The sequence below is a fragment of the Phacochoerus africanus genome, chromosome 13 (assembly GCF_016906955.1).
Source record: "Phacochoerus africanus isolate WHEZ1 chromosome 13, ROS_Pafr_v1, whole genome shotgun sequence".
Lineage (NCBI taxonomy): Eukaryota > Metazoa > Chordata > Mammalia > Artiodactyla > Suidae > Phacochoerus > Phacochoerus africanus.
In genome coordinates this window covers 8531986-8545845 of record NC_062556.1, presented here as the reverse complement: position 1 = coordinate 8545845, position 13860 = coordinate 8531986, and the positions used below count along the sequence as shown (strand labels likewise).

At 41.9% G+C, this 13860-nt stretch overlaps 1 protein-coding gene across 7 annotated transcripts in view; it reads right to left on the bottom strand.

Moving 5' to 3' along the window:
- FRY (FRY microtubule binding protein) overlaps positions 1–13860 on the bottom strand; it is a 425213-nt gene that overhangs the window by 216878 nt on the left and 194475 nt on the right. The window contains exon 1 of one of the 7 annotated variants that reach the window (XM_047755895.1): positions 5312–5548. The exons of the other annotated variants lie outside the window; for them this stretch is intronic. Within the exon in view, the coding sequence (XP_047611851.1) occupies positions 5312–5372 (61 nt within the window). The 5' untranslated portion in view covers positions 5373–5548. Of the gene's footprint in view, positions 1–5311; positions 5549–13860 lie in introns of those variants that run through there. 7 annotated transcript variants of the gene reach the window in all.

Sequence of the window (13860 nt, the reverse complement as noted above, 5' to 3'; positions counted from 1 at the left end):
TTACTACTCAGTCATAAAAAAGAACAAAACAATGCCATTTGCAGCAACAGAGATGGAACTAGAGACTCATACCAAATGAAGTCAGAAAGAGAAAGACAAATACCACATGATATCAGTTATATCTTGAATCTAATAAATAGCATAAATGAACCTTTCCACAGAAAAGAAACTCATTGACTTGGAGAACAGACTTGTGGTTGCCAAGGGGGAGGGGGAGGGAATGGGATGGACTGGGAGTTTGGGGTTAATAGATGCAAACTATTGCCTTTGGAGTGGATAAACAATGAGATTCTGTGGTATAGCCCAGGGAATTGTATCTAGTCACTCATGATGGTATGTGATGGAGGATAATGTGAGAAAAAGAATATGTATATATGTGTATGCATGACTGGGTCACTTTTCTGTAGAAACTGACAGAACACTGTAAATCAACTACAATGGGAAAAATAAAAATCATTAAAAAATCCATGCTTATCAAGTCTTCAAAGCATCAGGGCTAACATCCATTGACAAGCAACAATGGGGATATAGGAATAAGTTAAACATCACCCTAAGAAAGCAAAAGAAATATTCCAGATTTAGGTCCATTTTATAATAAAACTACACTAATTTCTGTAAGTCAATGGAAGAGATAAAAATAGGTATGATGATGAAAGGAGACCTGGGAGACAGAACAACCAAATGAAATGTGCAGACATTCTTTGAATCTTAATGTGAGTAAACTAACTGTTAAAAGACTTTTTAAAAAAATTGACAATGAAAGCAATTTGAATATGAACTAGATATCAGGTTATATCAAAGAGTCGTGGTTAATTTTGTTAGGACTGATAATAGCATTGCAGGTAGCTAAGAAAGTGTCTGTATTTTCTATACTAATGTGATGGAGTTCACGTGAAATGAAGCCTGTGTGTGATTCAAAATACTTTAAGAGGAAAAGGTAAATGAAGTAACAATGACTAAATGTTGCTAACTGTAAAATCTGAGCGGTGGCAACGCATTGTATATTGGACTATTCCTTCTCCTTTTGCGTTTGAAAATTTTCGTAACAAAAGCTTTTAAACGATAAGGCTCATTCATCAAAAGTTTTCATTATCACCTTATAGCGGCAATAATGAAAGAACACAATTCTAGAACCTCAATTTAAAAAATACATTCTTATGTAGGAACATTGAACACCCTCCATAATCTAGGTTCGATCGCAGAGTAAGTCTGAACATTCGCTAAGATTTCAGGTCCAGCTACGCCTTCCATGTTAAGGAAACGTGTTGGGTTGAATGGCGAGGATCTTGGAGTGTTTCAACTTACAACGCACAGCAAGGATGATTACAGGTGGGGTGGCACATACACAGGCCTCCTTTGTCATCCCTATGTTACAATATAGTTTGAGTCCTTTGAGAAACATTTTTGTCTGAAAAATACTATGAGTGGGATAGCTCAGTGAATCAACTCCCTACATAACACATGTTCACTGGGTGCTTAATATGAATAAGGCACTCTGCAGAGTTCAGGGGAGAATACAAAGATACACTTAAAGTGACAATTTTGAAAGACTTGAAATTTAGTAGGAGTTCCTGTCATAGCTTATCGGAAACGAATCGGGCTGGTATCCAGAGGACACAGGTTCGATCCCTGACCTCACTCAGGCGGTTAAGGAGCTGGTGGTGCTGTGAGCTGTGGTGTAGGTTGCAGAAGCAGCGCGGATCTGGTGTGGCTGGGGCTGGGGCGTAGGCCGGCAGCTATAGCTCCAATTAGACCCCTAGCCTGGGAACCTCCATATGCCGTGGGTGAGGCCCTAAAAATAAATAAAATAAAATTTAGCACATTCAGCCACCTTGGTATACAAGGCAGTGTCAGGTTGATTAGCCAATGGAAGAGCACAGGAATTGAGGTGAGTATGCACTGATTTGTTCATGGATTTGGTATTCAAGTATTTACTAAACGCCCACTCCACTCCAAGCCTTGTGCCAGCTGCAGGAAGGAAAAACAGGTAGGATCCCTGTCATGGTGCAGCTGATGACAAGTGGGGGAGACATGGCATTATACAATTAACACACCCGGAAATATACTCCCAACTGGAAGCTGCCATGAGGGCCACAGAAACAGGGTGGACCTATCTGTGACTCTGGGGTCAAGGGCAGGACCGTCTGGGATGGTGACATTGATCTTGAGACCTAGAAATAACTGATGACAGATACAGTCAAAGAAGAGAATGAGGGCACAGTGGGCAGTGGGGCAAGGAGGACACTACAGGGCGGCTCATTCACTCGCTTCCTTCTGGTTTTCTTCGAGATTCTTGCGGCCAGCCACTCCTTGGCACTTCCCTTTGCTGACAGCCTCCACCCCCTTTACCCAGCTCTGCCCTCCTGCAAGGTGCTGGCCACCTCTTCATTTATGATGTATTTTGTATTTATTTTCTATCCATCTCCTCCACTACACTTCAGTGCAGCAAAGGCAAAGAATTCAATTCCTCTTGCAGCCTCACTTTCTAGCTTAATACCCAGTACTCAGTAAATATTTGCTGCATCAAGGAAGAAGCATTAAGACATACAAGGTCATGAATTATCTCCAGCTGAGCATTCCTAGATGCACCCCAGTCTCACATCAAGTCTACGGACAGCGCTCTTTCTGCAACCAAGCAGGATGCTGACAAAAAAAGCACCAACATGCCTGGGGTAGAATATTATTACATCAAGGACGACAGCACATCATTTCAGCAGAGAACCTGACTAATGGCGTGTTGAGGTCACTGGCTTATGAGATCTTTACAGCAGAGTCTCACAGTGCAGGCTGCGACCCATGACTGGATGAAACCCACTGAGCGGGCACCGCCCAGCGTGACTGCGATGAAAGAGAACAGAAAATCCAGAAGGACAAACAGACAGCAGAGTGAGGGCAGCACTCTTCCATGAAACTTTTGTTTCCAATCTCTGTCTGAGACTACAGACAGATAGGTATGTATGTGTGTGCGCCAGGTCACACCAAAATACGTGTGTTTCTCAACGAAGGCCCTAGAAGCTGCAGGAGCTGCAGTCATTTGTAGGCTGTTGTCTGGACCTTAGACGCAGGCCCACCAAAAATGATGGTGCCAGGCAATGCCCTCTTTTGACTCAAAGGTTGCCAACTGAAGTTTTAGCCGTTCCCCTCCAGGAGCCCCTTCAGAAACTAGATGATAGGAGTTCCCGTTGTGGGCAGTGGTTAATGAATCTGACTAGGAACCATAAGGTTGCAGGTTCGATCCCTGGCCTTGCTCAGTGGGTTAAGGATCCGGTGTTGTCGTGAGCTGTGATGTAGGTTGCAGACGCGGCTCAGATCCCACATTGCTGTGGCTCTGGCGTAGGCCAGCGGCTACGGCTCCGATTAGACCCCTACCCTGGGAACCTCCATATGCCGCGGGAGCGGCCCAAGAAATGGCCAAAAGACAAAAAAAAAAAAAAAGAAAGAAAGAAAGAAAGAAAGAAACTAGACAATGGGGGAGTGTAACTTGAAAGGGAAAGGGAAGCCAACCCTACATATGCGTCTCTGTTAATATATCTTACATCATAAATAATAAACATACCTATCAGTACAATATACATTACAATACGCATTTACTATGAAATACATGCGCACATATGTATACAATAATATACATTATGTACAATATAGGTGCTCTGTATACGCATTATATAACCCATATGATAACAGAAGATATGTGTTATCATCTTTAGTGAGGGAAGGACTTCCAATGTAGGGTATTCAATAGGAGCTCCATACATATTTGTCAACGAACTACCTGAACAAGTGAAACCCTCAATAGCCTGGTGAGTTGTACTTTTCAATTTTGTCACGATGAAAATAGTCCTTAAATTCCTGGGTCATATGCACTTACTTGGATGCCAGCTCATATATAAAACCTCTTTTAGGTTTTACCAAATAGTTGAGGAACTGTACAATGACCCTGTAACATTCCCTTGTCACCTGCATACCAGCAGATTTTATCATCCGAGGCAATGACTTCAATCTATGACTTCACAGAAACATATTAGTTGTTACTGATCTGTTAGCACAGTTAAGTTTCTCGACTGTGAGCAAGAAAGGCAATGCGTTCAAGAGACGCTGAGATGGCTTCTGGGAGTGGTCTGCTCAGCGGAAACTCAGGATCACTACCATTTCCGAGAGATAACAAGCAACAAAAACATGAAGCATTGCAAGCAAGGGCTAGTATGATGCAGCATTTTTGCAAATGCATAAACCATAAGCTTTATCTTTAAACTTGCATGCTGCTTATGCACTAAAAAAAGAAAAAAGAGAGAGAGAAAAAAGTTTCCTAACACACACTCTACTTGATAAACCATAAAAGGGTAAATTAATGACTAATCGAGATTTTTATTCCCAGCAACAGAATGGCATTATATGTAAACACCTAATTGTTTCATTCGATATAGTGCAGTAGAATAATTAACAAGTGATTAAATGTCTCAAATCATTAATAAACAAAATGCTTCTCCTCTATTAGAGCACAATGTTGTGCTTTTACCATTTACAAATTAACTTTTCCTCTACCTTCATTAAACAGAAAGTTAAACAGTCAATAGCCAAGATGCATGTAATTAACCCTGTGTCATGGAAGTTTCCTCTCATTAATTTTTTGGAACTCATACAATATTACTTACAAGGTTATGTCAGAACTAATGTGACCAGGCTCTAACTTGGATAAAAGAAAAAGCAGCGCCATGCAGCTGGGTCCCATTTAATGATAGTTAACATAGAGTAACCTGTTTTTTAGTTGACAAACAAAAAAAGAACAAAAAATTTTAAATGCTGGTCAAGGCTAGGCCAAAAGCAAAGGAGTAACTCCTTGCAGGCCCTTTTCCATGTTTGAAAGAAAACCAATAAGGATATTTACATCAATATCTAGAAGAATCAAGCATAAATCCTACCTCTGATGTAATATTCAACTTGATGATAGTAACGAGTATCCAAATACATAGTAGCAATTTTTACAGATTAGCAATTTTACAGAACAGATGGTCATATCGGGTCTTTTAGTGAACCTTCAGTGCACAGAAAAATTTCATGACATCGCAGCTTTGTTGTCCCAGAGACTCATACACGAAACTGACCAAATCTCTGAAATCCCGAAATCCCCAAAAGAAACCCTCAAGGGGGTCATTCCTGTCTCTGAACCGAGATAATGGAAATTCTCTCCTGCCAGTAGATGCAGGGGCTTCCCTCGCCCCCACCCATGGAAACCCTTAGGAGAACCCATCCTACACCCAGCGGGTCATAACCAGGTACCCCCTCCTCACCGCACACAGCCTTTCATACCTACCAAGCCCTTTTATAAAGCTGATCACACAGGATCGTCTCCAACAAGCTGTTGTCATCTCCATGAGCCCAAAGTCACAGTCCGGAGCCGGGACACCGACTATGTGCCAAAGCAGAAAAGCAGAAGGACGGACTCCATGATCCCGCCGCTCTCCGCCACCCTAAGTGTTTCGGCCACAAGGTAGGGCTCTTTTATTTCTGGCCCAAGGTGTATTTATAGTCAGGTGCTAAAGACCTACAGTAGAAGACAAACTAAAACAGGCCTTCCGTCCAGGGCAGACTGTTCATGCCGATGGGACAATTTTTAGCTGCACAGTAAGACAGTGACCTACAACTCGCAGAGTGCCCGTATGTCTATATTTAACCACGAGAACATACTCTGCTGACAGATTAGTCAAGCTGCTCGGGGCACTCCAGGAACATGAGCCTGAGCCCCGCAGCTCGCCACCAACAGCCCGTGCACACCCAGTCCACGCACGGCCCACAGATCCCAGCCACCGGCTGCACTCGTGTGCCTGCGACCGGAGAATTACAAGAGTGAAGATGACACGGGGTCGGGGAGAAACGGTTGCTTTGGGAACTCAGGGCTCTTGGCCCCAAGTACAAACCGCTTTAAACAGCTTAAGTTCTTACAGACCAAACCCGTAGTGGAGAATCCCTATTTAAAGCCAAGAGTCAGGGAGAAACTATACACCCTTAAGGAAAACCCAAGGCTGGACATCTGTTACCATAGCCAGGAAAGTGATGGGGTTTCAATCTATAGTTAGATTATTTCAAAAGACACGGGGTCTAAAGCGACGTGTTCAAAACATCCAAGACCCATAAGGAGCCAAGATGACTGTTAAATTCTCCACCTTCAAAAGCAACCAGGTACAACAGGCCAGGGAGGAGACGGTGAAGAAAAAATGCAAAGTTACTTAAAAACAAAATACAAGTGTAACGCACTGGTCTTTCTGTGGGCATTTTTTCTGACAAGAATTTTAGGAAGGTCAGTGAAAATCCCTTTCTTCACAAACACAGCTGCAAAGGGCCGGAAACCCAAGGCATTTTCTATTCTTGATTTATTCCGGGTAATGGAAGGTTTTCTAGAGCCATAGAGCTTGGAATTACAAAACAGCGTGGTATGGGAAATTGACTGATGAACTGAAACGCTTCACAGGAAGGAGAAAAAAAAAAGGTCCAAATTCCCAACACGAACACTCCTGCTGTTTCAGGCGAGCTAAGCGCCAGCAGAGATACCCCCACAGATGGTATCACTGTGTCTTCCACATTCAGAGTTTATAATCCCTTTTTTTTAAAGAGTTGACTGAGATGCCCATGTGGCATTTGGTTTATATTTTAACTTAAAGGGGTCAAAACAATTACAACGCCGTGCCTAGGGAGGCATCTCTGTTTTGAGTACTAAGAACTCTCCAATTCTCCTCTTTCTCGATCTAAATTGGAATCAGGGCTCCACTGAAAATTTGCACTTTGTCAGCGTCAAGTCTCTTGTGCTATTATTAGACCAACCTCTCAAATGATGGGACTGTCCTTCGAATAAAGGAACATGACTTAAAAGAGCATCATGGAAATATGACACAAAGTATGTACCCATTTTATTTTTTCACCTTTTAAATTTTTTTTTTTTTTTTTTTTTTTACAGATACCAATTACCAAACAGCATTTAAGGGACGTGCAAGAGAGAAAGAAATAGAAAAAAAGAGCTGACATGAGTGAGACACGGAACTGGGCTCAGGTCCTCCGCCAGGCGCTTTTCATCTATTAGTTCATTCATACGTCACAGCAACCTTAGAAGGCAGGCCTTACTCACTGCATCTTAGAGTCGCTGAAAAGGCTTAAAAATAAGATTGCCGAGGTCATTTCAATACAGGGTTGTCAGACTCCAGAGTCACTCCATTTATTAACTTTTATTCTAGTACTTTCCATACTGTGAATTGGAACTTCTAAGAGTGTGTGTTTTTGTATACGCGTAGGAGGAGCTCTCAAACAACCTACCTCTTTACCCAGAAATTTCACATTATCCCAAACCTAGCTGAATTCCACAAAGCTTGGACTCCCCCGAGGCCTGCCATGGTCTATTCATCCTTCTAGGGTGGCCTGGCCCTTGCTTGTTTGGGGGATGTTCTAAGGGCAGGAACCACATTCCTCTCATCTTTGGATGCCTAGTAAAGGTGAATCAATGCCTGAGAGAAGGTGTCTTTTGGAGTCAAAACAGACGGCACGAAGTCCATCGGTTGAAGCTCAGCATCTTTGTCACCAAGAGTCCCCAGCTCACCTCACCCATCTCCACGCAGAGCTTATTTCTCCCACAGTATCCATCATTCTAACAACCTTGCCCTTTCCACAATTTATGTCAGATTGAAAGCCACACATCACACAGAGGGGAGGCTTCTAGGGGCAGGCGCACTGACAGCTGAGTAAGCGACAGCCAGCAGCTACCGGCTGACTTTGATAGAAAAATCAGAAAACAATAAAAAGCAGACATAAAACTTTTGCAAGGTAGGAGCCTTCGGATATTTTAGTATAAAAAGAGATAGTCCCTGACATTTCAAGAGTCCCAAAGACAGCAAGATATGATGAATTTTTTAAAGAGTTTTTTATGGCTACAGCCATGGGATATGGGCATTCCTGGGCCAGAGGTTGAATCCAAGCCACAGCTGCAACCCATGCCACAGCTGTGGCAATGCCAATTCCTTTAACTTACTGTGCTGGCCAAGGATCAAACCCGCACCTCCCCAGCAACCTGAGCCCTTGCATTCAGATTCTTAACCCATGCACTGTGGCAGAAACCCCCCATGTATGATGAATGTTTAATAATTAGTACATTTGCTGATGATTTGAATTCATTTAGATGAGGTCAAATTATGATAGCATCCTATAGCACAGATACAACACAGAGAATAATAAAGTCTACTTTAGAAAGAATTCTATTCAAAATTATTATACCGAAATGTTTGGATACTTCAAGGGTTAAGCTTCACGACCAGAAGAAATTTACTCAGATCATTTGTTCCCCGATGATGCTAAATCAATGTCATGCATTTTAAATTATATTACTATAACATAAATTTAATAATATAAACTGGATTGCTGGTATGCTTAATTGATAGTTGCATAATAACCCTCAAATATTAATTGAATGATGACTTTAAAGTTGATGCTTTCTATTACTTTAACAGTTAATCTAATATTCATAAAAATTTCCTTTCTGTTTCTGTGTGGCCTGGGGGCATGACTGCAAATATTTTTAAGTGCAACTGAAAGCCCAAAGCAGTTGCTTCTATCTTCACAAGCTTAGAAGTTGCAGGGATGGCAAGTTCCTGTTGTGGCTTAGCAGTTAAGGAGCCTGACTAGCATCCTTGAGGTTTGATCCATGTCCTCATTCAAGTGGGTTAAGGAGCCGGGGTTGCCACAGAGCTGTGGTGCAGGTCGCAGAGGCAGCTTGGATCGTGTCTTGCTGTGGCTGTGGTATAGGCTAGGGAGCTGCAGCTCCAATTCCACCCCTAGCCTGGGAACGTCTATATGCTGCAGGTGTGGCCCTAAAAGCAAAACTAAAAAGGCAAGACAAAAAGAAGAAGTTGCAAGGATGAACCTGAGTGTGTGTGGTTAACCTCACTGCCTCAAGGAAGACTGTTCCCAGGCCAACTCACTAATAGATACCGCTTCAAGCTACTTGATCGGCATAAAGTTTAGATCATATAACAACTTGCATGAAACTCAGCTCTCTAGATTGTGCTCACCTTCCCTAAAGTACAGTCCATCCGCTCTATTATATTATGGAAACAAGAAATATCCTTTAGACACCAACTCAAAATTTTCCGGCTGGAGGAAAAGTCAGCATTTAAAATATATTCAACCAAAACCTTAAAATAAGAAACTTAAGCTGATAGTGATTATTTTTTTTTCCATCATTGGTCTTGAAAACCCAACATTTTTCATTGAGGCTTTCTTTAGAAACAAGTTGTGATATGATTAACGAAATAGTTCAGTAAGAAAACGTTGCATTTTATTTGCATAATCACATGCACGTTAGTTTTTCTAGAAAGTCAGGAAACACAAGGGTTAAACTATGACCACAGAAATATGGCAGTTAACAACAGATGCCAGGGCCAAGAGGATTCTATCCTTTCACTATTTTTCCATGACATAACAGCGTACAGCACATTCACTCACTTGCATTAACACATCTTTCAGAAACAAAGAACCTCTGAGGTTGTTTTAGGACAGGGCATAAGCAAACATCACCTGTAGCCTTGCCCCTTCCCTGTGGAAATTTTCAGTAAGGGCAGAGGATCTATAAAAGACAATGTGTCATTATGCTTGGAGGTAATGGCTATCAAACAGGGCTCTGGTTGTTGGTAGAAACTGCCAAGCATGTCATTACCTGAAGACACATGCAACAAACAAATGCAACCTGAACATGTTTACCAGGAAGGCCTCTAGGAAAATACTGGTTTGTTTGGGCACAGGGTGCCTCTGGACGCCAGGCACTGTTAAAGCACTGTTCCATCAACAGCTGTGCAATACTTATTACGTACAGGCTGTCTGAACCTACACAGAGGCTCTCTTTAAACCCTCTGTACCACCCATTCTCTTGTGTATTACTAGGTGCACTTAAGCTCAAACTTGGAGAGGAAATCAGAAGGGGATTCTACACTTATGAGAAGTGAAAGAAACTACATGTGTTAGAAATACTCCAAATGCTTTTTTTCCATAAGGTTTTCTCCGATGGTGAACTAGCTTAGACACCCTCCTTAGTTCCACAGCTGTCAGTGCCCTTCCTAACTGGATCCTTCCCTAACCGACAGCCTTTTAATGACATTATATTGGAGGAATATTGCATTGATCCTGTTTCTTGAGTTTAACGCCTTTATATTTGGGGTGAGAAGCCTGACAAAAGTCCGAAGTTTACCCAAAGCTGGGAAGCTCTGTAAAAAGTACAAATTCCTGTACAAATTTCACAAACTTCTGGTGAAGCTGGAATCTTTTTTAAAGGCTCCACAGGTGATCCTGATGTGCAGGCAGGTTTGGAAGCTACAAGTGGCCTCTGGGAATATTTAATAACAAATGGAAACTGTCTCCCCAGACAGGGGAATACATAGGAGGGTTTAAAAGACTTACTATTGTCAACAGAGCCATCAAGCTGGTAACCTCATTCCTATAACTCTGAACACAATGAAGAGTCAGAAAGCAAATCCACAAAGGGCTGGCATGTACTTACATTATTCTTCATGTGTTTCTTTTACCTTAAAACAGCCTCCTAAGGTCTTTGCCCAAACAACTGTCCCCAAATCCAAGCACTTTATACAGAGATGAGTGCAAGTTTTCACTCCACGTCTAACTTTGATTTACGTACGATTCAAGCAGGTATATTTGCTCAGTTTTTAAATGCTCAGCAAATTGGATGTGCCAAGTCAAAAGCTGTCACAAATGATTACTTGATAGACAACAATTCTAAAAAGCATTCACACAAGTAACTGCCAACAAAGGCAGTGCCATGCCGTTTAGTTTCGAGGAAGCCTCCTGAAAACATTTAACAGTCCTTAAGGATATTTTTCTTTTTTCTTTTTAGGGCCACACCTGCGGCATATGGAAGTTCCCAAGCTAGGGGTCGAATGAGAGCGGCAGCTGCAGTCCCACGCCGCAGCCACAGCTACACCAGCTCCGAGTTGCATCTGTGATCTATGCTGCAACTTGTGTCAACGCCGGATCCTTAACCCACTGAGCAAGGCCAGAAATGGAACCCACATCCTCATGGATACTAGTTAGGTCCTTAACCCGCTGAGCCACAACAGGAACTCCTACAAGAACATTTCTGATGAGCTGCCCAGAACAAAAAAAGGGGACATCTTCAAGATACACTGTGTCAACAGTAAAAGGTGAAAACTTCTGAAGGATTTTCACATATTTATCCAAAACATCTCAATACTTAATACAATAAACTTGACCATGGGAGCTCAGGTAGGTACAGTTAAAATGAGAGTAACCTCTTGGCACCTAAGAAAACATCATTTCTGAACAGCACAATTTCTGAACTTGAAATTTTGACTGGTCCTGAAAACATTAACCTTTTCTACAAAGCATGTAAATTCTGGTGAAATAGTTAAGGCCAGGGGCTCAAGGAATTAGCTCATATCCATTTTGACTATTCACTAAGAAACAATACAGGAACCAACAGTGTCTAATACCCAGTCATACCGGGGAGTTACCGTCGTGGCGCAGTGGTTGGCGAATCCGACTAGGAACCATGAGGTTGTGGGTTCGGTCCCTGCCCTTGCTCAGTGGGTTAACGATCCGGCGTTGCCGTGAGCTGTGGTGTAGGTTGCAGACGCGGCTCGGATCCCGCGTTGCTGTGGCTCTGGCGTAGGCCGGTGGCTACAGCTCCGATTAGACCCCTAGCCTGGGAACCTCCATATGCCGCGGGAGCGGCCCAAAGAAATAGCAAAAAGACAAAATAAATAAATAAATAAATAAATAAATAAATAAATAAAACCTAGTCACACTGAATGCTAGGAACCACTCAGACCAGTATCCCACATCCATTTCCACCAATGTTTACGAATCATCTTTACTCGTTTTACGTAGCAGCAAAAAAAGACATTTCCAACAAAGAGAAATGTATATATAGAAATATACATAGTAAGAGCACTGCTACGTAAGGGAATAAAACAGTTGTTTTTCCATCAAGTTAAATTTTGCCTTTATAAGTCAATGAAGGAGCAGGAAGAAGGCACTTAGCCACACAGCTTTTTACAATGAAAGAAGCCTCTTTCCCCAGCAAGCTTCATCTCCGCAAAGTGCTACTGCCCAAGGATTCTTTGAGACAATTCAGTCTCCACACTCCACCTTGAATTTGGGGTTGCCGATATGTTTGAGAATCAAAAAATATGGCCTGAGAAAAGGTCCTCCTTCCGGTAAGATGTTAAGTGTCCAAACCGGGGCATCAAAGTCCCACCTGCATGTAAATGAGGCAAAGTAAGGACTCCAGGACTGGACTGCAAGGACCCCTAAGTCCAGGCTGAAGGGCTCTGCCACAAACCAGCCATGGGACCGTGGGCAGCAGGCAGCTTGAGACGCAGACTATTCATTCGCAGAGGTGATGGATTCAGATACATGCTATGAAAAACCAGTGATCCTTCTGCAGCATTTTAGAAGTCACCGAACATTCCTTAGGCTCATCTAGAGAGCTTCATTCAAAGGAGGTCTCATAAATCTAGCAGGGAGAACAAGCTGGGTGTCAAAAGTCTCCACAAAGCATAGTCAGTATAAGGCACCTCCCAAATGAAATCCAGGTCTAAAACATCTTCATTTCATGTTACGAAATGCTTCTGCTGCCTGAACGTCTGGGGACTTACTGAAAAAAATTCGAGATAATTTTACCCGTGCTGTTCAATACCAGACACATTTAGCTATTAAGCACTTGAAATGGGGCTAGTGCAATTGAGTTACTGAATTTTAATTAGTTTAAATAAAAATAGAAGAGCTGATGTTTGATTCAGTTATTGGGAAAATCTTAGGTACATGTTTAATAATTTGCATATGTAAAACTACTTTTTTAAACTGTCAACTTTATGAAATCTATATTGGTCAAAAATACTTGATCTCTATTGGCATTCAAATTTGGATGTGCTGGAGGGGTAAAATTAATACACATTGGATTTTGAAGAATTATTTCTCCAAAAAAGAAATTACTTCATTAATAACTTTTATACTGATGACATATAAAATAATATTTTAAATATACTGGGCTAGGTAAAATACTTTATTAAAAAATAATTTCCAATCATTTTAAGCACTGTTTAATGTGGCTACTGGAAAACTTCAAATTGGATCAAGGACTTGTGTTCTATTTCTATAGGCTATTCTCCAGACTAATTACTGATTTATAAAATTTAGACATATGGCAAACAACTTTCATGAATACACATGGACAGCCATTAAGAAAAGCCACAGTGTTGCATACTTATGAATTAGTAAATACTTGTCGTACTAAATATTTGCAGATCAGTGATAAAATGTGATTTATTGACTCAATAAGCAAACCTCTATTAATTACTTCAAAACCTATCCAGCTGGCTAAGACTGGGAACTTGGTTTCAGGGGGACTCAGTTTTATGACTGGGGGGCGGGGAGGGCGGTGTTACCTTTATCCTCACTTGACTGCTCAGAAAACTGACTTGTCTAAGATCACACACTGAATTAACACTAGGAAAAGGACTCCAATACAGCACGCTCAGCTTAGAAGTTTGTACTCTTCCTGCTTTACCCGACTGCCTCCTAAAAACACCATAAAAGCCATCTCAGATATTAAATGCTTCCACATGGCACGCCAATCCATATAAAACCAAAAATATAAAACCGAAGAGGAAACTTTTAAAAAATGTCTCCATATTCCCTGAGCCCCAACTACATCACCCACGTTTGTGAGAGCTGCTGTGCTGCCATCATCCGTCTTCACTAACTCTCTGGGATTTCTACCCTGCCAGCCTCCTCGGGGTCAGCAGCTCACACTTCGCAATTCTCCTGGCTCCCGTGGCAGTTTTGGGCACACAG